This window comes from Poecilia latipinna, unplaced genomic scaffold (assembly GCF_001443285.1).
Source record: "Poecilia latipinna isolate Pla-1442-1.1 unplaced genomic scaffold, P_latipinna-1.0 Scaffold2243, whole genome shotgun sequence".
NCBI lineage: Eukaryota > Metazoa > Chordata > Actinopteri > Cyprinodontiformes > Poeciliidae > Poecilia > Poecilia latipinna.
The window spans coordinates 44,983-69,447 of NW_015114859.1; the positions used below are offsets into that span (position 1 = coordinate 44,983).

At 40.0% G+C, this 24,465-nt stretch overlaps 2 protein-coding genes and 1 long non-coding RNA gene across 3 annotated transcripts in view; 2 read left to right on the forward strand and 1 right to left on the reverse strand.

Moving 5' to 3' along the window:
* The window catches only part of LOC106936925 (rho GTPase-activating protein 35-like), a 55,973-nt gene extending 39,112 nt beyond the window's left edge, over positions 1 to 16,861 (reverse strand). The window contains exon 1 of the mRNA XM_015018184.1: positions 16,099 to 16,861. The gene's annotated coding sequence lies outside the window, so the exon portion shown is untranslated. The remainder of the gene's footprint in view (positions 1 to 16,098) is intronic.
* A 2,038-nt stretch (positions 16,862 to 18,899) lies between these two features.
* The window catches only part of LOC106936924 (uncharacterized), a 19,367-nt gene continuing 13,801 nt past the window's right edge, over positions 18,900 to 24,465 (forward strand). Inside the window, exon 1 of the long non-coding RNA XR_001422260.1 lies at positions 18,900 to 18,912. This is a non-coding gene — a long non-coding RNA (uncharacterized LOC106936924). The remainder of the gene's footprint in view (positions 18,913 to 24,465) is intronic.
* ap2s1 (adaptor related protein complex 2 subunit sigma 1) overlaps positions 21,638 to 24,465 on the forward strand; it is a 7,002-nt gene continuing 4,174 nt past the window's right edge. The window contains exons 1-3 of the mRNA XM_015018183.1: positions 21,638 to 21,772; positions 22,193 to 22,342; positions 23,327 to 23,440. Coding sequence (XP_014873669.1) covers positions 21,770 to 21,772; positions 22,193 to 22,342; positions 23,327 to 23,440 — 267 coding nt within the window. The 5' untranslated portion in view covers positions 21,638 to 21,769. The remainder of the gene's footprint in view (positions 21,773 to 22,192; positions 22,343 to 23,326; positions 23,441 to 24,465) is intronic.

Below are 24,465 nucleotides of genomic sequence, written 5' to 3' on the forward strand. Positions count from 1 at the left end.
AGAGTCGAGGAAATGAAAATCGGTTGCTACTGCTGGATGAGAATGAACAATCTTTCAGGCCAAGGCCTGAAGGCAGAGGCGCAACGTGACTAAACTTTAGTGACTTCCATGTTTAAAGACCCAGAACCAGAGAGGTTTCTACTTGGGTTAAACCAGGAACATAAAAAGGAAGCTTTGACATAATTGCAAAGCAGCAGGCCAAAAAAACTGAGAGTGAGTGCTTTAGTTGGGATAAAATATATCCACTGAGAAAAACTAAAGTTGCAGAATCCAAAACGAAATTCAGTCTTTTCTTTACCTAAAAGCCATCAGGTTTTCAACTATACAAGATCCTGTAATGCTGCTGTTCTTAAATGGAACAAAAAAAAAAAAAAAAAAAAAAAGTCCTGATCTTAAGGAGACGTTACTCAGCTCTGTACTGCCTCACATGATGCTGTTAAGTTTAAATTATTTCCAACAAACTCAAACAATTCAACCATTTTCATGAAAAAGAAAATGTACCATAATCCGTTGGAGCTTCCATATAGAGGGATACTTCCTGATTATAATAAGAGAAAAGATATCTCAAATTTGTCATTTGTTTCTTTTTCCTGTTGAGCCAAATTTATACCGAACTGACACGTGTTCACCACTCGTTTTTAACCATGTGATGTTCAGTACTTTAATATACAAACACAGCATTTCAAATGGCATCCAAAGCTACTCAAAATCAGTGCCTACATTTTTTTTTAAAAACAGTCTTAATACCAGCCAAGTTTCCCCAAATGACCTTAAAACCAGGAAAGAGAGAAAACGAGAAAGACGAGATACAATAAGACCAAATTAGAAGACACATTTTGATTTGTGAGGGTAACTAACTCAAAAAACACTGAAGGGAGGGTCACATCATAAACTGCGACATGTATATAAAGTGATGTTATGACACAGCTGTGATCAAAACAAACCAGTTCTTAATGCGTCTGCTCCTCCCTTCGCTCTTCAGTAACTCTCTCAGCGTCTCACACCCTCTACCGCCCGGCGTAGGCCAAAGCCTTCTGGGGAATTCAAACATTTCAAATTCTGCATGTCTATGTAGCAAAAACAGAAACTTTCCAGAGTTACTGTCGAAAAATAAGTGAATCATAATCTAAATTTAAACCTGCCATGCTTGCGGCTTACCAGATTGTCCCGGTGATTTATGTGCATGTCCTAACCATCAACATCCGGTGTCTCCCGCTAGCAGAGTGACGTAAGACAAAAAAAAAAAAAAAAACAAAACAACTTCAAGTCACTCCTTCGCTCTCTGCCACAGTTGCACCCGTTTCCCAGTTTGAAAAAGACACATGATAACAATAAAAGCCTCTACAAACTCTTTTTTTCAAGCAGGACCTGCATATCAGCACAACCTTGCAACATCTACAGTGACTCCCTAAATCCTCTGAGGAGTGGGACGACATCACTGACCCACGTCTCCCGTCAACTTTGACCTCCAAGCAGGAGCAGCCCGACAGCACGGAAGATAGGAAGAGGCGAGGCCACGGCTGAAGGCAGATATGCTCTGCGGTCGAAACGCTGGATACTCCTAGGATTGCACAATTTCCTAGAACCTGATTCTCTACGGTCAAACACTCACCCTGGAACCAGAGGGAGGGAGATATTTACATAGCTCAGTGGCACACGCTGAAATATTGACGAGTGTGTTGAAACAGAGTTGCTTAAGGTCTGACAGTAAGCATGTTCGAGTGTTTTACCTTCTGGTTCTGGAGAGCAGGTTATGCCGCTTTCTGGCTCTTCTTGTGCTTATTTTACTCACCAGAACACGAACAAGAAAAATCAACCGAACTGACAGCATTACGTCAACAACTATGTTGATGGTTATTACTTTATTAAGCATTTTTCCTAACAAACTGCATTGTTTAATGCATTAAATAAGTTGGAGACATTTGATCTTACACAGCAGCGTTTCCACTATGTGGACAGACATAGCAGGAGGTAGAAATAACAGGAGTTAATGGCCTGCAGGGATGTTTTAGTATCAATGTAGGGATGCTGCTCACACTAAACCCATACAGCGAATACTAATGGCAAGCTCTTTCATGACGGACTGCCACAAAGTACGGCTTTGAAGAGCATCGCAGCAATCAAATGTCCTGCACATGTCTTGAAATCATGTCTGGTTTTGCTCAAAAAGTTGTAAAAAAAAAACAAACAAACTACAGTGAGTTCTGCACAGTATCACAAATGCTGTTGTTTTCTGGTTAAGAGGATTTTCCAGTGTTATCAGTCGAATATTCAACAATTAAAATGGTAAACGTAAAGATTTCTATCAAAAGTGTACTTACTGGAACAGAATAGATGTAAAAAAATGTAGCCTAAAAGCGAAATAAAACAATATGTAGTTATTGTTTTGTTTTCTCCTTGTTTAAACCAAGTAAATTGTGCCTCTGGATTTGTACAGACTTTTCAAAGGTCATTTCCTCTCTTAACCTGACCCACCTGTCCAGATTTATTTTCATTTTAAAATGAATTCATTGAAAATGTCGTGTAAGGCAAATACTGAATGAAAACAAGGACTACTACAACTAAAATTATTATAAAATGAAGACAATTAAAATGAACCGGTGCAAAACTTTGCATTGCAGTTAATCATAATTACTTTTTATGTTTGTTTGTTTTTTGTTAAATTTAAGAATAATTAATTACAATTGGATGATAAAGCCTATACTTTTCTGTGCATATTCAATGTGAAAGTCAGTTGTACTAGTATATTAGTATCTGTTCAAAAGAAAATAAATAAATAAATAGTTTGAGTCATTATTGCATAAAAACTGATAACCAGCCCTTCTGGTTTATTGTCCATTTCTAAGAATTTCCTTATTATTATGGTAGCACATGCTTAACTTGTACAGAAACCGCAAGTAATCGGTCCCTTGGACCGATTACATTTTTTACTTTCACAGTTTTATTTTAACAGTGAATTAAAAATTGAGGTGTTAAACTTTTAGCTTCAGTCATATTGATACAGGATCGTAGTTTCCATTCCAATCAGGGATCTGAATCCTGCAAGTGGCTCATTTTTGTCTAGAACTGCAACTGCCTTGAGAGTTTCTCTTTGATAAACACAGCTTATCTACTTCTCCTCAGAAATATAAACAAAATATTTGATTTATTTCAAAATTTGCAATCCAACTTTGCATGCAAAACGTAAACTCTACGTCTTCCAGCGTACACCGAGCTCTCTTCACTAAGCCACCTTTTGCACACGTTTTTACTGTATTTATATTAGCGTCTTGACGTTCAAGGTTTAAAGATGTTCTCAGCTAAAAGCTCACCTTTCGCAATCTTTGTTCTTTTCTAGCCATCACATGTGGTTAAGATGAGGCAAACTCAGTTCGTCCTGACCTGACAGACTGCATTCCCAGCGACCTTTTCCCTCATTGGGTAAAAAGAGCTGCATTCAAATATCTCCAACGGCTGTGACTAATACGAGCCGCGGCGCGGTGAGGTCGTCGTCTCTCCGAATAACCTTCCAACCAAAAAGCAGCTCCGAGCAATGTTTACATTTTTTTAGCCCGTGTTTTCCTTAATTTTATCTCCTGGAGTTAGGGCATAAATGGAAGTCAGCAAAGAATAAAAAAAAAAAAAAAAAAAAAAAAGGGAGAGCCTGGACTTGTGCAGACTCAGGGTTGTGGTATTTGTGGAGTTTAGCAACCAACGTTGGGATGTTCAGAGTACTATTAGGAAGACAAACATGAGCAAAACGTCAAACTTTTCCCCATTTTGAAGTCTGAGCTGTGTCACTGCTCTGACTCATGAACCATTACAGCAGCAAACTTGTGCCGTGTCTTGCAGGCTGTAACCTCGACTAAAATGAAAGTTTCCTCATTGTGAAAATTCCTGGATAGCAGAGTTTCATATCTTAGGGGAATTTCTGGGAATTTTTTATTTATTTATTTTTTATTCTACAGCCCTGCTTGATTCAGCAGATACCGACCCCTACCGCAGATGGATTCAGAGTTAGAAATTTACTCATTTCACTCCTCATCAGGGGAGATTAGGAAATGGTGGATCCTCAGGAGCGGCTGGAACGCTGCAACAGGAAATGAACTCTGACATAAGTGCTATGGACCTTGGGGCCACTACAGCGTCCTGGAAAGTTCTGGCACTGAGAAAGTAAAACAATTAAAATAAAATAAAAATTAAAAATACCCAGATCCCTCCCCGGCGCAAAAATCAAACCCAGAAAAACCTATTTACAGACCTCAAAAAAAAAGGCATGGCAGAAATATACAGCATTTTCTAAAAACAAAACAAAAAAAACTTAGTTTACTTAAAACTTGTATGTATAAAATGGTTTCCAATAGTCAAAATAAAAATCCTAAAAGTTTTTTTTTTCCTAGAATTGGGTCTGATGGGCAGATAGAATATTGAAAATGTATTTTCTTTTCATGATCATCAATTGCATCACAACCAAATCACCGCCCATTTTGGGGCCCTTAAATGAATCATGCACCTTTTTATTGGTTTGACAAAAACTTTTGAGGCGCAAATAGAAATGATGATGTAATGCTTTCTTTCTTTTTCTGTCAAATCCTCTGCTTTCCTCTGTCAAATGAGCCACAACACATAGTTTGTCTTATATGGTATAGTCCTTGTGAATATGGGGAGGGGAAATGAGTTTGGTCAAAATCCAAATCAGCAGATCAGACCTCAGAGAAAACAAATAATTGGCATATCAGCCAAGAAAAGCCTGATGGTTGCGTCTCTGCATGCCATGACATAAAAATGCAGCTGGTGCTTTTTAAAGCTTGGCTTGAACATTATACAGACAAAAATCTGGACCAAAGAGATGTGCTTTTTTTTAAAAAAATCCATATAAAATTCCTCAACATTTTTCACAGCACTGTACATGATGAAATCCTTTATTTTCCTACAGTCTGCATTCCAGCCAATTCATGACTAAGAAGCTTGTTCTTTTTTAGCATAAACAAAGATTGTATTGGCTCAGCAGTACTAATAATTACAGTAACAAGGTCAGGATATGGCTATCACAGAGACAGTGATCCATCTTTCTAGCGTGCAGATGGACCAGACGGCAGCTCAACAAACGCAGCCAAAGCACAACAAAAACGGGAGGAGGCAGCAGGTCTGCCATTTTAAAACTCCATACTGTGCCGGACTCAAATGATCACATCCAGGGAACGTCTTCATGCATCCATACAGAACTGACCTGGGAATCTTAACCTTGTTCAGCATTTATCCTGTACGCAAAAACCCAGACTGTCTCCAACGGAGTGATGAGAAATTGAAGTAACATTTCTCATAGCAAAAATAGTTCACTACAGGTTTAATGTAGTTCAATGTGAAAAGTACTACTTGTTTGGACAAGTTATTTGAAGATAATATAAAAATTCATCTTTAGACGATACCCTAGAACCTTCCAAATTTTTTAAGAACACATTCAGACACGCAAAAAGAACCCAGAAAATGACATTATTTTGCACATTTCAAAAAAAATAAAATAAACCTGTGAAGTAACCTTGGAAACTGAAAGTACAGAAACTGTAAAAAATAAATAATAATGATAATAAATGGATGACTGCAGTAAAAAGGTTTCACAACGGCGCCTCACCGTTATCTTTCATATCCATCTTTCCCTCTCGTGCCACCGCGTCAAACGCCCGCCGCTTTCTTTGTCATGGCCGTTTTCCAAGCTGTGAGACAATGGCTTGGACATCATTAGCTAAGTGGTGGCTGGATGACAAGCGCCAGCGCCGCAATCGATAACGGCGTGGGCCGTGGCCCGGCCGCTGGTGGAGCACCGCTTACTCATCAGCCCCTGGGCCTGCCGGAGCCGGAGCTCGGGCCAGATGCTGAACCGAAGCCAGATAAGGGATGTGAAGGTGTCAGGGGCCCGCTGCCTGTGATAACAAACGGCTATGAACGGCCACCTTATCTTCTCACCTCAAAGGGGGAATGACGCCCACCGTCACACAGCTGCCAACAGCGCAGAACCGCTCCTGACAGTTATGAGGATGCCTACATTGTTTGTGTATTGAGGGGGGGCCGTAATCTTTAACACCGTTTATTTCTGGCCTCGCGACTGAACACGACGACGAACCACGTCCCGCGTCAATTCTCAAACGTCCAAAGTTGAGCTACAGCCAAACTGGAATACTAAACACCAACGGTGAGATAACCACAGCCTCGCGTCAGAACGCCTGCAGCAAGCGACGACTGAGGAATACCTAACCCGAAAGTCGTAAACCGCGTCCTGAAATAAAAGAGACCGTGTCAGCACCTGTTCGCTGGGGAGATGCCAAACAGGTGGGCAGATCCTCCTCCGGTGGCGTGTGAAGCTAACATCTAAAGACAAAGTGGTGCCCTTCCTCCATGCTTAAAGACCACTCGCCCCAGCCCTGCTCCACAAGGACAACAGCAAAAAAACACAAACTGAAGCTGGGAACAGAAAAAAATAAATAAATAATCTATTAAGCGACAGATAAACAACATGAGAAGAGGAAAACAGGCGCAGGGCTGAGACTAAGTGATCAATGAAGTTGGTGGGAAGTTCAGCAGAAGTCAGAAGCTCTGCTCTCAGGAGGGCCGTGCGGTTGTGCCCGCTGCAGAACCTTTTCTCCATCCCTTTCCGCTCCACTTCTGTCGTCTCCCCCTTTTCTCGGATGCAAATCGCTCTGTGATTAAAGCTGCCAACTTTAATTAGAATACGTTTGAAGCAGAACACCCCTGTGCCTCTCAGTCTCCACCTCTCCCTTCTCCATCCGAGCGCTGCAGGTGAGCGAGGACACTGCCAGTGGCGGAGTCAAAATCCACGGAGGGACAGACTAATAAACAGTCAAGGCAGAGGACAAGTAAACTTCAAGCGCAAACGATGTCAATATTAACAGAAGTATCGAATCCTATTCTTACAACTTGTTTAATTTTAAAAGTCACAAAGAAATTCTCCACAGGAAAGGACCAAAAAATGTTTTTAGCTCAGACATCGTACAAGTTTTTATGCATTGGTTGATAATATCGGAGTTGTTCTTTGCAATAAAACCTATTAGCATCTGAAAATCTATTTATTTATACTCAAATGCTATACAAATATTTGATCCCCACCCATGAAAACCTTATCAAATTCACTCTTTTTTTTTTTTTTGAGGGGGACAATGTGATGATGTGGTTCAGCATCTCCCTCGTTGGAAAAACAAGTATTGTAATCACCGGAGACGATCTCAGAGCAGGGAGACAAAACAACGAGATTCTGCCATGAGTGGAAATCCCATATCTTCCACTCAAACTATCCTCCAAAAGGTCAATGCCCGACCCGAACCCTGCTGAACCCTCGTGGCATCAGCCTGGGTGTGCTGCTCACGTCAGAGAGACCAAGGTTGCTAGACTGACTGATTTGTGACAAACGCTGGTAGGAGAACGTTACACAACCACACAGCAGTGAGCGACCAAGCTGGCGAACGCCATGCAGACCGGATGACTGCGGCTGATCAGGATGGTAAAGCTTTACGTTTGTAAAATAGTTCTGGAAAGATACAAAAGTGAGCATTTTCGATGCTTTCTTTTCTTTTGGCATGAGGACCGACTTAAAATGCTTAAAAGTGGGAATTGTCCATTTTCCCAGAAATATTCTAAAGCATATTTAGCGTTCTCATATCTTACCTTACCTTATAATCTGGTAGTTCTATTGTTTTGCTCTGACATTATGCCCAGAAACGTATTACATTATTTTACATAATGTTCCAATGCTCTGACAAACTCATACCACCCAATGCGCATATCTTACTATAACAACCAGTAAACAAATCACCTTTAAATATGTTTTGTTGATTATTTGACAAATGCTGTGCCATGTTTCAATCTATGGTTTCTAATATTTACGCTGCATTTTTGGAGCCAAACAGCAGCTCTGTTTGCTGTCAGTTATGATATTTACCACGCAGATTTGAGAAAAGCTGAAAATTTTCAGTTCTGTGGGGGTTTTTTTTCTTCTTCTTTTAGTTCAAATACAAGCCATTACACCGGACAAGCAGCTTGCAGCCTTAGCCTCAGTCTTTCTGACACGCCCAAGCTGTTGGTTCAGAAGTCTCTCTTCGCCATTTTCACAAATGCTAAGATAATCTCAAACTTGTCATTTGCTTATATATACACAACAATAAAACCACAGATATGTGACTTTCTGTTTACAGAAAACAGCAGGCACTGAACCTTGCTGAAGCGGTAGGTCGGATGCCAAAACACAACTACAACCAGATCTATCAAAACGGAAATAAGGTGTGTGCTCACCTGACATGATTCAGAGCAGCAGGCATGCACAAAAGTGTTTAGCAAACAGAAAGCAATTTACTGACTGACTACCAGCAGCTTAGGAGACTCCATTCCAGTCGATGAGGCACATTCTTGTCCTGATCAGGGTGGTTATAAACAGGTGGGCTGTTGTCCAACTGTCCTCATTACAGAAAGAAACAAGCATTACTGTCCTGTTGCTTTATGCCTCCGCCAATAAATCAGGTTTGAGATTACATCCAAGTACATCAACACTCTTAATAGTCAAGTGTATTTATGGTGCACCGCAAAAGCTGATTCTGGTCAAAGACAAGGGCTGTGGTTCACAAAGATGATAAATCATATTGATAACTTTGCACGCAGAAGTGCATCACCAGAAGTTAAAGTTAGCCTTTAGATCCTCGGTTTGGATGTCGTAAAACGACGCGACATCAAATGGTTTTAATCATCTCATCCTGAGGCAATATTATGCTGTAAAACATCGTTTCCTGACATTCTTGTGGGCATTACATTTTTCCAGACCAACATGCCAGCAGTAGGAATATAACTTGAGTCCTTGTCAGCAAGACAGTAATTGTCTTGTTGACAAGCATTCAGTAGTCTTGTTCATCGGACCACTGATCTGACATTGTGGTAACTTAATCCACCACATATGTGTGTGATCTTAGTTTAAACCTTGATTTGTGAACCTGATGCAAGTTGTTTTTAAACAGTTTTTTTTCCCCCCTTCTTCTTCTTTTGGGCAAGGTGTAACATGTTGCTCAGTCCTTCAAATACTCAGATCCAAATCTGACTCGGAAAAGATTGCATCAAAGTCATATGAAAACCGAACAATAAGGAATAGCTCCATAGATGATGGTGACAGACTGAAATTAAAAATGGCTGTAATCTCTCTGAGAAGGGGAGTCATTTCAGATATTAAATGACTTTTGTTGGATGTAGTATGTCTGAATTTCCCCTCTGTGGAACAATAAAGGCTATTTCTATTCTGTTCTTTTATTTGGCAAAAATGTACAATATTTAACTTGAATTGCTGTTTGGAATTAAAATGCTTATTTTAAGTGCTTCATTTGAATTTAAATAAACCAAAGATTCAGCTTACCGAAGTTTTAAGTCACACTTGAAGTGTTGGACATGTTTTTGACAATTTCTCGCTCTCGTCACTTCATGCAGCTTGAAAATTGCTTTTGTTTAGTTCTAATTAAACCAGCTGCGATTTCCTCCCAATTTCTCTTTTTGTGTCAATCAGTACTTCTGGTGTCTTTTGAGATTATAACCAGCATGCTGGGCTGTGTTAGCAGTCACATGAGCAACATCTGTGCGTTCACCCCATAGTCAAGTTTTAACATCAAGTTTTCACCATACTTGATGTTAGCTTTAAAAAAAAAAAGTAAATGTCAAAGTGACAGTTCACATCTCTTGCTGTGACACGATGCAGTAGAACAGTTTAATCCCAAAAGGACTGTGTGTTCAGTAACCATGACAACCATTGATTGACATCAGGTGAGCTCGGTCAGATGAGAGAACAGTGAAGAAGCTACAAGAAAACTTTTAGTTACCGAAAAAACAAAGGGGTCGGGGGAATCTGCTATTTCTAACTATACGTAAACGCAAAACACTAAATGATTTCAGGCCACATCAAACGACAACACACTTTTGCAGAGTCACTGTTTCAAAGGAAAGAGTTCACAATATCTGGAATTATGAAAAATTTAAAATATAAAAATGACCAAAAAATCACTTGTAAAACATGTCATGATATACCAACAATTCATTGATGCTGCGGTAGAGAGAGCGAGAGCAAGACTTTCACCCAGTAAGACAAACACCTGGAGAGATGTCTTTTTCATACTGACTGCTAACATAAAGTGGTTAGCAGGATATCCTCGGAGTTAGGTTGGACATTTACCCATGATGCAACACCGATTACTGATTTGGGACACCTGAGGGCCTGCTAGGCATTTCAACTATTTCTCCTTAACTAACGTCTCTCTGCTCTCCTCCTTAGATGTGTTGCTGCCTTTGGATTTCTAGTTTATTTTGATTGCACATTACAACACTTCCACTTCTATATGACCCCACTGACTTTCACATTCCATATTGGAAACTTTGATTTTAACCTTAGTTTCTGTTGAATACAGGCACACTTCAGGAAACTTTTATATATGAAATGCCTCTCTTTTTGTTGTGGCCTTTTAAGACAGGTCATAACAGGGGAGGTTAGAATCATTCGGTCTGGCAAAACCATATAATAAAGAAACAGCTCTCTCACAAAGCGCCTCAAAATCGCCTCCGTGTCTAGCATACGTATAAAATAACCCCACTTCCAGCAGAGGCAGAGGAATAAAGTTTTAAACGTCGTTCTTGCATCTTTTATTATGGTTCTCGAATAGAAAATTGAACAGAATCAAATTAAAGATTTACAAAAACCAGAGCTCGGCCACAGAACTTTTATCGGCGCATCTGTAAGATGAACTTCCAGCCGTAGAGGCTCAGCCTTCTTCCGTCTGTTGAGAAGCATCAAAAACTGCTTGAGATAATAACGAGGAACGGAGCTTTTACACAGGCTTTTAGCTTAAAAAGGTCATCGCTTAACACCAGTCATTTGTGTCATAATTAATTACTACCTACAACTTTTTATGACAGCATTTATTTCTTATAATTTAGTACTTCACTCCATCTTGCCAATTACAGGATCCAAGTTATCAGTTGCACCAGTATTAAAGGCAGACCCCTTGGGGCATTCGAGAGTTATCGCTTTTACAAGAATCAGATGACCCAAAAGTATCCCCCCTTTGGCCTCACATGGATGCATAATAAAACAGACCTCTGCCCCTTTCCAGCTCCTCTCCTCACCTTTGACCCTGTGCCTCTCCACTTCTTCTGGCCCACCTCTGCCCTCCGACGCAGCCACGCATCATAGGTGAACTTCCTACAGGAAGCCCAGGGGCGCAATCAGCGAGATTCTCCAGTGAGAAAGTTAAACAAAAAACATCATCATGGCGTCCCCCTTCTGCTTGCACCAGCCCCAAATCTGACAGAAAAAGAGTGGGTCTGAACATCAGGTTGACAAAAATTAAATAATAATCAAATCAGTGTCATTGAAGATTATAAACGCTGTCACGTTTATCTTTAAACATTTGAATTTCAGTGGGAACTCCACCGTCTACAGTCTGTCAACGTATCAAGTCGTAAGCAGCAACACTGACTCATCCCAAAAATAATCAGACACCATTACACCCATTATGTGTAATGGAGGATGTGTTCAAGCATATCTAATCTTTTTTTTTTTTTAAGTTAGTTCCCAAGGCAACCTGCCAACCCGGTTGAACTTTAAACCTGCAGAACATGCTGGAGCTGGATGCAGGTAAAACAAACTGTGTGTGAGCGACTACGGCAGCACAAGTCCAACCTATTGACCTCTGAGCAGTGGCCTAATTTCACTGCCAGAGACTCAATCATAACATCTTATCTGCGGACGTGCTGACTCATGGAATTCGGCTGGGCCACGGCAAAGCAGCAGGGTTACTTATGGCCGACATTGATTGGTCGATCCATGAGCACAAACACCAAAAGGGCACATACCAGAGACACGGCCTGAAGCAGAAACTGGCAGCAGTTCGCTCGCGCTTTGTTTCACTCTTTGCTGCCTCCGAACTGACAGCCGACTTTGTTGTGTCACTCTTTTACTCTTTCCTCGCTCTTCCCAGAATTCCCTGCTCTCGGGCTCTGCATGGCTCTTCCACATTGCCACAGCCCCTTGTTCCTCTGTTGTGTAATTGGAGCTGGAATGGCAAAACAACGGCCGCTCGTTTCCAGAGGTCACCATTCCTCTGTGGCTCACATCCTGGTTCTTCGTCTCTATGGTCACACTAAGTCCAAATGCTGTGTTACTGTTGTTTTCTGATTTAAATGTGACTTAAAGATAAAATAAACGATAGCATGCAGCGCTGTGGGGGGGTTTTTCTTGATAAAAATAAAGCTATGTAACAAAGTATGGATTTCCACAGTAGGATTTATTTTACAAATGCAAAGTTACTGGAATGTTCTTGAAGAAACAAAAACGCTAATTCAACGTCATGTCTCCTTGGTTTGGTGACATCCCAACACGTTTAAGAATCAAGTAGATTCTTAAACAAGGAGGTAAGTTGTATCTGAGCCAAAGTTTAACACTGATAACTCCTAATCTACGGATGCTACTGAAGATGGCGACATCAACAATGGCAAAGACTGTCTTCAGACTTTAACTGGCACAATTATGTGTCCCATTGTTGCAGCTGTACAAAACACTTGTTTGCACCTCTAAAAGGAGATCTAGCATTGAAAACAATAAAAAAAAAAAACAGATTTATTCAAAAGAACTCAGATCAGTTCCCTTAAGCCTTATGTCAAGTCACCAGAAGTAAGTGTGCTTGGAAGCTTGCACAACAAATCGAAGAACTGACTTGTTGTTCTACGGGGGGGGGAAAGTACATCTAAGCCAAGTCTGATTTTACAAAAGCGTCTGGATAGTAACTAAAGCGTTTCTTCAGAACCACATAGAAAATATCCGCAGGATACAGCACAACAGAAATGTCTTTGTGCTCCAAAATAATACACGTGTTGTGATAAACTGTAAGGTGATTTTGAGTTACAAAGTGAAACCAATCTACTTGGATCACTGGGTTTAATTTCGAATTATTTTCACGGTCATTTAATTTAAGAGACTAATGCAGAGGACTGTGTGAAGTCCTATAAATCATCTGCAAATTTGTAACGAGCTCGGGAGCAGAAACAGCGGGGACAGAGGAGGCCTCAGTTCGACTGACGCGGGCACACTTTCTAATGGAAATTCAGATACAATCATCCCAGAATGCACTTCTCTCTGCCTAATAATCGGACACTAAAACAAGGCGGTCATTGAGAGGAGAGAGTGACTGTAATCTGGTCCAGAGAACTCCAAAGCTGACCACTATAATTAACTTCTTTTATGCACCAAACACAGACTTCCAGGAAAAAATAATAATAATAATCACAAAAAATTCACTCCTTTGAACTACCAGTGGTGGGGGGGGGGATGATGAAAGCGCAATTTCACAAGTGGGGAAATTTGCCATGCTGGGTGTATAGAGTCAGCTCATGCTGACAGGTGGAACAGTTGTGAAATTTGCAAACGAGCAGGTAAGTGGCCTGTGATTTACCCAGCAGAGCACTGGCAAATAAAAGCTGGGGTCAATGTGGGCAAAACATGAGGGAAGTAGTGGCTGTGAGGTTTATTATAACTCTCTTACTCTTTGATAAAATAAATTGAGCAAACCTACTGTCAGATTTTCTGGATCTCTGATTTGATAATGACAGAAAAAGTGTACATTTTTTTTTGCACCGATAGGAAAATCTGGGCCGATGTCAACATCCTGTTTTGGCCGATGACAGATGTTTACCAATATAATATACATTACATTATATATATATATATTGTGACACCTTGAAAAAAAAAAAAAAGACCACACTGCTGACTTCACCACTGCTTATCTGCTTCGGTTAAACTCCCAAAACTCCTTCGCTGCATTACTATGAGACATGACTAAGCAAACATGTGAACATCCTCCTCCCTTCTCTCTCAAGAATCAAATAGCAACAATAAGGAAATAACTACTGATTGTTAATATCAGTCCAGTTTTATTAGTCAGACCAATACCGATATGTTCAGAAAATGACTAATATCAACCGGTACCGATGTTAGTGCCGATATATTGTGCATCCCTAGTTTGTTTGTTTTTTTTTTTTAATCAATTGACCAACCAATCACAAATCAGTGCAGAATCTGGGAAAACTGACTAAATCTGAGTCTGTGCATCTTTACAAGCCACCTTTCTTACTCTGATATTAAGAAATAGAGAGATGTTGTTATTTAAACTGCATGCCATACCGTGTTCAGATCAGGATCTATCATCCAGTGACCTCAGCAAAAACAAAACAGAAAAAAAAAATGTATCTGCATCCCTGGCCTACATCCTGATGAGCCAAATCTGCATCCTCTAATCTCAGGAACACGGTCAAAACCCAAGGCCTGCCATCTCGATCCACAGCCCTGAGGCAGAATGTCAGGAGTGAATGCGGCTAGCTAGCCCGCCGCCTGAACAAATGGCACAACTATTAGAGTAAGACGAGACTTCCCAGAGAGGTGTGACTGCATTGCAAAGGCCCCAATCAAGCACAGCAGAGGAGAGCTGACAGCTGCTAATGCATTTACCTGTGACTACAAGAAAAAAAAAAGAAAAAGAAAAAAAAAATCATCTTTCTGGGAAAATCTATACACGCATGCGTTTACTCAGTCTGCTTGGTCATCCTAATAAAGCCTGGATTAAATCTAAAAAAGAAAGACTTATCAAATGTACTCAGTCAAAACACGCCAGGCAAATGTGGGATTATGAGTCACTAGATTTGCCGGAACAAGCCGCCCCATCCACAACACATAGCACCAGAGACAACACACAATCAAATGACAAAGTTCCTGTTTCTTTGCAAATGCCTCACTTGTCACGCAATGACACAGCAGTCGCTGCAGCTACAACTCAAAGTCCCCCCTGCATGTTGAGGACAGGCCACAGTTATCTCACCCTGTGGGGAATACTTCACAGCCAGCATCCACTTGTAAAAAGAAAAGCACTCAAGTCCAGCAGAGGGACTCGAGCAGAAAGGGAGTGGCTGCAGAAGCGATGGCCGGCCTGCGTTGAAATAAAACCGTGACACATCAGTGAATGACCTCGCAGTAAAAGAGAAAATGCTTGTGACAGCAATCGTTCTTAACTTGACTCCACTCTAAATCAATCCTAATATTAGAAAAGGCATAATTGGTGTGTGTGCCATCTGAAAAGATCTGAAGCAATTTGTCCCACAGAAAAGGGAAAATATAGAAATGCACCGATCAGCTTCTACCGGCCGAAACGACAATCTTTTTTACACCTGATACAGCAAGGTGAAAAGGGAGTGCAAGGTTCATTTACAGTGGTTGTAGCTTTGAATCCTACAGACAATTATGGACCTACAAGAGTTGCCTCATTTGTTCTCAAAAGCATCCGTCCCTGGCACAGATTGGACTTATCCAAGTCAAAAAAGTCCATCAAAGGACATGTTGCCGGTCAATGAGCTTACAGACTATATATAAATGGTGGGAGTTCTTCATTTTGATGTGTTTAATGAAGAGCCAGGAGGGGAACAAATAGAAAGTATTCAACCTGCCGCTCAATCTGAGTCAACTGAGGATAAATCAGACGGTTGTGATTTCTACCCATTTCGTACATCTCTGTAAGTCAACTTGAAGCTTACTCCCAATTTCTATAATACTACAAGAACATTCAATTTTGGAACAGAAATACACTCAGTCCACATTATTTAATAAGACATATATTAGGTAGCAAACATATGCCTCTGTAGCTATCATATCCTGCCCTTTAACGAATGCATGATGTTGTAGAGTTTCTCCAGGCCTGGCAAAATCATTCAAACAATTTAAAGGTTTGAGGTCCACATTTTTTACAATCTTCCTATTCCATATTGAAACCAGCATACCTTAGAGTGGCTCTGAATACGGATATAATAAAAACGTGTATCATCATTAGGGGAAAAAAATCATTATTGCTACAACTAAGGGCTTCAAATCGTGCCAGCCCTGTGTGTGTGTGTGTGTGGGGTGGAATGGGGTTGACTCCCAGTTCTCTTCTTATTCGCAGGAGCTCAGCACAACACAAGCTGCACTCCTCAGAATACGATAAACACCCTAAAATATCGGCTTATTAAACTGCTATGATAATGTATGGAAAGGAAGAGTCTACATACCACAAGCAGTCCTGTCTTCCCAGCTCTCGTCCACTCCGTTCTTCCTCTAACGTCGCTCCTCTGCGACTCACGGCCGGGAAAAGACTTTTTTTAAAATGTTAAAAAAAAACACACAACACTCCCCAGAAACACTCGCATCGATTATTATTTTTTTTTTTTTTCCGCTTTTCTAGTAAACACGCCGTCTGGCCCATAAGAGCTCATCCCCCCCGCGCTGTAGTCTGAAGTTTTCAGACATGAGCATTTGCACTTTCTCTTTCAGGAGAAAAAAACAGAACTCATTTCTGATTAAAAGCAGCAGCAGTTAAAAAAAAAAAAAGAGAAAGAAAATCTTCCCAAAATAAAAGAGAAAAGTCCCGTCCTTTTCACATAGGCTGGAAATGTCTGGCGAGGAGAGAGAAAAAGAGGGGGGAAGGCGTTGGGAAGCGCTGTTTCGGTGTGTTTTCCCCTTCTTGGATCACCACCACGTTGTTTTCACCAATTATTGTTTCCTTTGTTGTGTCTGAAATAAAAAAAAAAGAAGAAACAAAACAAAACAAAAGAGTCCGTATGGAAGCCGATTCGGAGCTCTGCCGTCATTTACAGCAACGCTATTTTCAGAGTAAGGACAGCTCGTCGTGAGGCGCTGTGTTTTCCTTTCTCATGTTAAGCCCCTCTCGCTGGATAAATGCGTGACGTTGAGAACGAGCCGATTTTTTTTCCCCTCAGCTTCCCCAATAATGGCGGACCGTCTCCTCTCCTATTCACAGAAAGCAGAGAGAGTCTCTCCCCTCCCAGCGGTTGATGCCACAATTACAGCACAAACAGCACAGCCCAACACAGCACTATAAATGTGACAAAAAGCATTATGGATGACATTTACTTTAGGCCAGGATGGCCAGAAATAGGGGTTTATTTTTTATTTTAATGATGTCTGACTAATTTTAAATAATTATGACCTTTGAATTATTTGGGTATTTAAATAAAGCAAATAAAAATAAAACCATAGAGTAATCTCAACCCTACGTGGAAATTTCATCTTAATTTAATTTTTACATAACTTTGGCTTTTTTGCCACAATTCTTAGTCAGTTTTTGTATTTTAGGATTAAATGTTTTTCCCCCCCAGGATTTTCACTCTTCCATATCTGCACCTTTATAATTATTGTTTTGTGGTCATTGGTTCAATTCAGATTATATATGTAGTGCAATTTCACAACAAATGTCATTTCAAGAAGTAGTTTCAGTTCAACATCGCTGTTTTAACCATAAGCTTTTATCAGAAAGGAAAGTTTTAAGGCTATAGTCTTTATAGTAGTAGTATAGCCTGCCTCACTAAAACCCTTAAACATCTCCCTCAAATTCTGGGACCAAATCTGAGACCAAAGCATCGTGTTAGGAGAGAGCAATCAGAACCCTGATGTAAGATTTTGTTTCATTATTAAGGGCTTCATGTGTGTGTGTGTGTGTTTGTGTGTGTGTGTGCGCGTGTGTGCGTGTGAGAAGGAGAATCTTAAACTCTATTCTGGATTTAATGGGGAGCCAGTGGAGGTTCTTTTCATAAACACTATACCCTTTTGTTTGTCTTTTTTTATGCCAGTAGGTAACTTTGCAGTCAACAAAAATCCCATTCAGAATTTCCCAAGGCTCCATCTTCATTCCCTATAATGTATGTGATCAGTAGCTCAGAATATGACAGTGATAAGCTGCCATAATAATGCAGATGATACGCAGCTCTACGATACGTTGTCACCCCTATGAGCCCATCCAAGCACTGAATATACACACAGAACAAATCAGGGCATGGATGTCAAAATCGCCTTTTTTATCATCTAAGGAGCATTTCTAGGAAAGAGGGACTACCATCCCAGCGTGATCTGGAAAAACGAATCCATGCTTCTACGCTAAGTTAGTTACTGCGACAGTGTCTTCATAGGACTGCCCAAAGAAATCAATCAGGCAGCTTCAGATGATCCAGAAGGCCTCTGCTAAAACTAGGAAGTCAGAACGCATCACCTCAACTCAGAGACTTTAAAATACTTCTGTAAGTTTTGAATGGTTTAGCACCAAAACACATCAAAGATCCGTTGTTGATGCATTAACCTTGCAGACCACTTTCCTGATAGAGAGCAGACGTCATTGTTCTACGCATGACAGCATGTTGACTTGGTTCCGAAGCAGCAAAAAAAAGTCCAGTATGCAAAGTTTGAGTAACTTTTTTTTTCCCTATGAAAGAATAAATTGACTTTAATGCAAATTTAAAGCACAGAAGCACACAAAATAAATTTCACATTTGTCTGTGTGAGTAATAATTCAAATAGGATTTGGGTTATTGCTTCTCGGGGAGCCTTCGCTTCGTCACGGCAGTATATCTGCAGTTTAGAAAAGGACTAACTGAGTATATTTTTGTTCCATTTCCCTCCCCGGGCCCCAGGGGTCACACATACCACTTCCGTTCTTTTACAGCTGATCCACATTCACACGTACAAAGTCAAACATTAGTCCTTCTCTGACATACTCAACCGTCCCTCCTATGCTTCGCCCAATAAGGGATTCACCTGATAACTCCGACTTGAAGCCTGATTTAGCTTCAGCGGCAGCAGAGAGGGGGAAATATTTCCTTCCCTAGAAAATCAATCATCTCAAAGGTTAGTCCTAATTACTTGAGTTGTGCTCAGAGTCCTCCACTTGATAAAAGAATTACAGTGACGGGGTTGGTACTTTGATAAGTTCAGCCAGTGAATGATGAATAATTCAATCTTCTGAGGATGTCAGCGGCGCTGTACTTTGGAGAAATGACTGCAGAGTCGCACAAGAGCTCAAACAGATGTTTAATGTCTCGTACTTGGAACCCTCTCCTGAATATTTTCTCCCTCGCTCTCTGTGAGTTCTCGAACTTCCTGAAAAATGCCTTTTTGGGCTCTTGATCTAAAATCAGTTTATTGTTAAACTGTGCTTTATGTGGCTTTACAACCAGCTTTATTGAGCTGTTATGTTATCGGGGGGAGAGTACAAGCGTTGATGGCATAAAATGTGACTTCCTGGCAAAGCAATGTTCAACTTGTGCTAAAAAAACAAAACACACGCCTACCGTCACATTGCTTGCTGGGCTTTTAGCAATATTTGCATGATCCCGATTGCACCAAGCACAGTTAGCAGGGGTCAAAGTTTCAACTGAGGAACCTGTCTCTGTGTCAAAGGCCTTTCTCCTCCATTTGCTTCCTTTTCTTCTTTTTCTCCTCAAGCCGTTTTATAACGCTAAGCACCATCTAAGCAATTTCATCCTTGCTTAGAGATTACCACAGTAATGGCGCTTATATGAAGCCAAGCACATTGATGCCAAAACACAGCCGCAGGCACTGCATGGAAAAAAAACTTCCTTTGTTGAACCACTTGCAAGCTTCTGTTATCTTTTTTTTTTTGTTTTCTTTCGTTCTTTTGCTGTTCCACCTCAACTCTTCTCTGCATTTTGCAGCTGACATATTTCTGGGTCCCATAGGGCGAGCACATTCCTTTCCTCACAGTTGTGCAATCCCTGACAATCACAGTCCACCACCTCCCCTTCTCCCTCTGACTCCCCATTCGTCCAAAGTTGCTCACAGGGCAAGCTGTCCAAACTGTCTGGGCAATGTTCTGTGGGGAGCTGGCAACCCGGCCTGACCTGTGTACAAAAACCGAACCCTGGCTGGCGATGAAGGAGCGAAGCTCAAATAACTTGTTTTAAAAACACAACAGAGCTACAGTGGACATGAGAATCTAAGCACCACTGGTAAAATGTCAGGCCACTGTGTTGCTAGAAAAACAGACATGTTAGAACTTTCTCTGTTTTTAATCTGACCCATGCAATGAAAGACAAAAAGATAGTGGAAAAGGTAGAAAATAAGAATTGAAAACGAAGTGACAGAAGAAGGATGCTGTTGGACACAAACTGAGGATGTGTTCACTAACACCCACCACGTTTAAGCTCGCGTTGAACTGGAGCCGTTATTTAAAAGTGTGTCTCATTAGCCCTTAGTAACTTTTCAAAATGGTTTTTCTCACATTTTCTTGGCCACATCTCAAAGCAAAAACCACGGTCTACAAACAGCTTCTAGTAATTTCATTGCCAGGAGGCATCAGTCAGAGGAAAACACAGAAAAACTAATGAGGCTTTAAACGTACCATGGAATATGGTCATCATCCTATTGAAGGAATATGTTTTAACAAGTGAAGAGAAAGAAACTGGTCACCCTAGCCCATAGCTGTCATGATCCGTAGTTTTCTGTTTGTTTTTGAGTTATTTCTGTGTTTATTGTTCTGTTCCCTGTGAGTCTCTGTCTCTGCGTCTTCCCCGTTATTGTTCTCAGGTGTTTCTCGTTCCCTTGATTATTTAAGTCCACCTGTTGTCTTTGTCTCTTGTCGGGTCCTTGTCTAATGTCTGATGTCTTCATCATTAAACTCATCATCTTCACCATAACCTGGTTCTCTGCGTCAATCCTCACCACCACCCACTACCACTTACGACAATAGCACCTATGGGATAGAGTGGCAACATAGACCATTTTTTTCAAAGAACTTTAGCAAAGTGTACCAAAAGCACATTTGCAGATGTATTTTGATCTAATGAAAACAGTGTTGAACTTCATGGCCAAAATGTATTTTGGGAGCAAAATACCTGCACAACACCAATTCCTCTGGTGGTGCCCTCATTATTTTTTTGTGCTGTTTGCTTAGTTATGAACAGTTCTCTGAGCCAGTCAGTGTTGGTACAAAACCTTCAGCCTTCTGCTAGACAGTTGACAATTAAGAATTTAACATAGGAGTCTAGAGTCCAGACTTAAATCTAATTTTTCTGAAGAGTGGGACTGTTTAAGAACAAATACTAATGTGGCAGGTGTCTATTCTATATTTTCACTAAGGTCTGTGTATTTAAATAGAAATTACAAAAATATAGATGTTATTGAAAATATTATTAAAACTGTTATAACTAGTTTGATTACTTGTTTTGGAAGTGGTTGAAATAATTGTTGCTTTCTGTTTTAAAATTAGTTACAGCATATTATATTTTTACTGACACATTCAATAATGGTTATGGCACTGTTAGAATCTCATGGTTTCCTGTGCCTAGATGCAATGAGTGGCATCGTTTGGCTTCATATATCCTTGTCCATAACAAGAATGACATTTCTGTATTAAAAATATTTGAAAGCTTGTAATAAAGCTGAAGTTGAACAGTATTGATATTCTACATATTCGTGTACGTAGCTACATATGCAAATGAAATGTCAGAGCGGTTGTTTAATAATGGTTAATGTCTCAAAGAACTGTGTGAGAACATCCAAACAGTTCTTGTTGAATATCTGAGCCATTTCTTTCGGATCTGAAAAATAAAGCCGGAATTCCCGTATCTGCACCGCAACCAACGGTTGGACTCATGTGACTTTTAACGCAACTTATTAAGAAATCGTCAAGCAGGATTTATGGGTTTTGTAGTTCTGAAAATGAAAGCTCTGAGTTCCTACCAGTTAAACAGAAACACGTTTCCCATCATGCAACGGCACTTTGGCGTAGCTTTGCACTTCCGGTTAGCTTGATAAGATAGCGGACGAGCGGTCAATAGAAGAAATACTGATGTGTTAGTGTAAAAGTGGTGCTTTTTCTGCTCAGGAACGCGCTATTCTGGAGCTCCCAAAGACTTTATTTGGGAAACGAAAATGGTAACTATGTCATTGTTTTGCGTTGATGTGCTTTACCTAAAATATCAGTTGGAGTTTGCTACCGTTGGACGGATAAGCTCTTCATTCAGTCAGCAGGAAATAAAAAACGTTAGCGATTTTTTTTTATTGACCTAAAGAGTTAAAATGTATACAATTGACCCAAACTAGTTTAAAAATATGGCTGGCTTTTTAATTGAACTGTTATGTCGCTAAATAAATAGCTGTAGTCATTTCACATTAGCTAGGCTAATAGGAGTTTCTAGCTACAACGATTTCTTTGCAAACCTGTCCAGCTTTAAAACGTTAAATCTATATATTTTTTTGTCTTCCCATATTAAATTGCTTTGACTAAGTTGATATTTTGTATTTTTGTTGTAGCTTTACTAATGTTTATCTTTCTGTTATCTTTTCCTCGTAAAGATCCGCTTCATCCTCATCCAGAACCGAGCAGGGAAGACACGGCTGGCCAAATGGTACATGCAGTTCGATGACGACGAGAAACAGAAGCTGATCGAGGAAGTGCATGCCGTGGTCACTGTCAGGGACGCCAAGCATACCAACTTCGTTGAGGTAAGGGGATTTTGTTCATGTTTAACTTACGCTACATTCATTTGCGCAGTTTTCTCTCCAGCAGATTGATGACTCTGAACATTTTCCCAAGAGTGTTTGTTGTTAAAATATCTTGCTAAGAGTCTAGATTAACATAATTGCTGTTTTCCAACTAGTTGGTGCAAAGCTGCAGTCTCTCTGTGCTCTGTGACTATTGTTCTTATGGAAGCCGTCTGTTGTTTTCCCTCAAAATGAAATCTGTAATCACTACTTGAAATGAAAGTATCCGCTGAAAAGAAAAGCCATTTGATACTGAAAACGCTTAAAATGTAAACAACTAGAAATGTGAAGTATTTCAGTTTAAATTATATAAGCTTTTATGTTTGTAGGGGTCCTGCATCAACCATTTTCATATCAAGCGAATAATTTACCTGTAGCTTATTGTACAGGGCATTAACATTTTTTAGGAGAGGCTAAAATTAGTCATAATTCACTCATTTTTATTTTGAATGGGATTATCATATTGTTGCTTTCGTTGCATTGAAACCAGTAACGGTGTCTAATACTCACACGTCAACTGCTTGGACACGTTAGTTTGACTTTATTAGGCAGACTATGTGCTGTACATTGTACATCACTTTTTGCAGGAAAAAAATGTGCACAAGAATCCTACAAATGTACAAAAAAAATCACCTTTGCCAAGTCATTTTCCTTTGTTTAAATGTGACTCATTAAACTCAAAGGAACCCGAGTTTCTCTACAACCTTGAATTGTGCAAGCCTTCAATTCAAGGTTGATGCATCTGATGCTCCAAGCCATCAGACACAAACAAAAATCTGACCTTGTTTTTGTTTTTTTTTTTTTTTCTTCATGTTGCGGATTTTATACGTTTACGCAACTTTTTTTTTATGGGGAAGCTGTGGACATCGGGCGCCGGTGAAAGTGCTGATGTTATGAAACGAGACGCTGAGTTACTACAAGTATTTCTTTGTTTTACTCCCGCAGTTCAGGAACTTCAAGATCATTTACCGGCGCTACGCTGGCCTCTACTTCTGCATCTGTGTTGACGTGACTGACAACAACCTGGCATACCTCGAAGCCATCCACAACTTTGTGGAGGTAAGTAACTGAAACACACACGATGTAGACAGAGCATGTGAACTGTGATGATCTAGTTGTTGTGGTCTGCTGGTTTCCAGGAATGTCTCCAGAGGGTTTCTCTTTCTTTTTACTGTGTCTTTGTTTTTTTAAAGAATGTTTTCTGGTTTATTTACTTGCTGCATCTAAATGTCAAACTTGATTATTTCTCCTGTCAGTTGAAGTGTTATCTCACTGTAAGGACATCAAATAAGTCACTTTGTAGTCACAGTTCCTGCCTGATGCCTTTATATCTGTATGGACCAATATTTCTGGAAGCACTTGCTCATTCTTTGCCATAAAGCATTAAGGCAGTTCTGAAGGTAACATTTTGATCTAGTAAGATGTACTTAATAAAGAGGCCATCCCATGGGATTTGTTTTCGCAGAATTTTGTGAACACAATTTTTCCCCATTGCTCCAACATAAGCAAAGTAAAATTTAAATGAATGATTGTTGAGCTATTCAAATTTATAGATCAAGTCCTAAAGCAATGTAAAAACTACTTAAAAATGAAGTATAACCGATTTTAAAACCGATGTAAAATGTTTGCAACATATTGTGATATTTTTGTCTTGCGTTATGTGTCTCTATCATTTAGTCAACTGCCTTCTGAAATTTCAAGCTTAAAGTACAATCAGGTTTATTTATATTTTTCCTAAGACGAACAGTTGAGCATTTTTGTCTTGACTGCTCAGGAGTGAAAGTCTTTTAATTTACTGTTTGACCTTGATAGAGACATTTAATGTACAACAATGCAGGATCTTAAAGTGAGCCTCCTGTGTTCTATATGGCCACATCTAAAGAAAAAAAATGCCCTCTTTTTTTCTTCCCTTTTTTTTTTTTTTTTTAAGATTCATTCATTTGGTGCTATGGCTGTGGCTCGAGATTTCCATTATCTTTAATCCATTTAGACAAATGAGAGAAAAATGGGGTTCAACCCCCCCCCCCCCTTTTTCTTTTTTTTCCTATTAACTCTTATATTATAATCGTAGAGGTTAAAAAAAG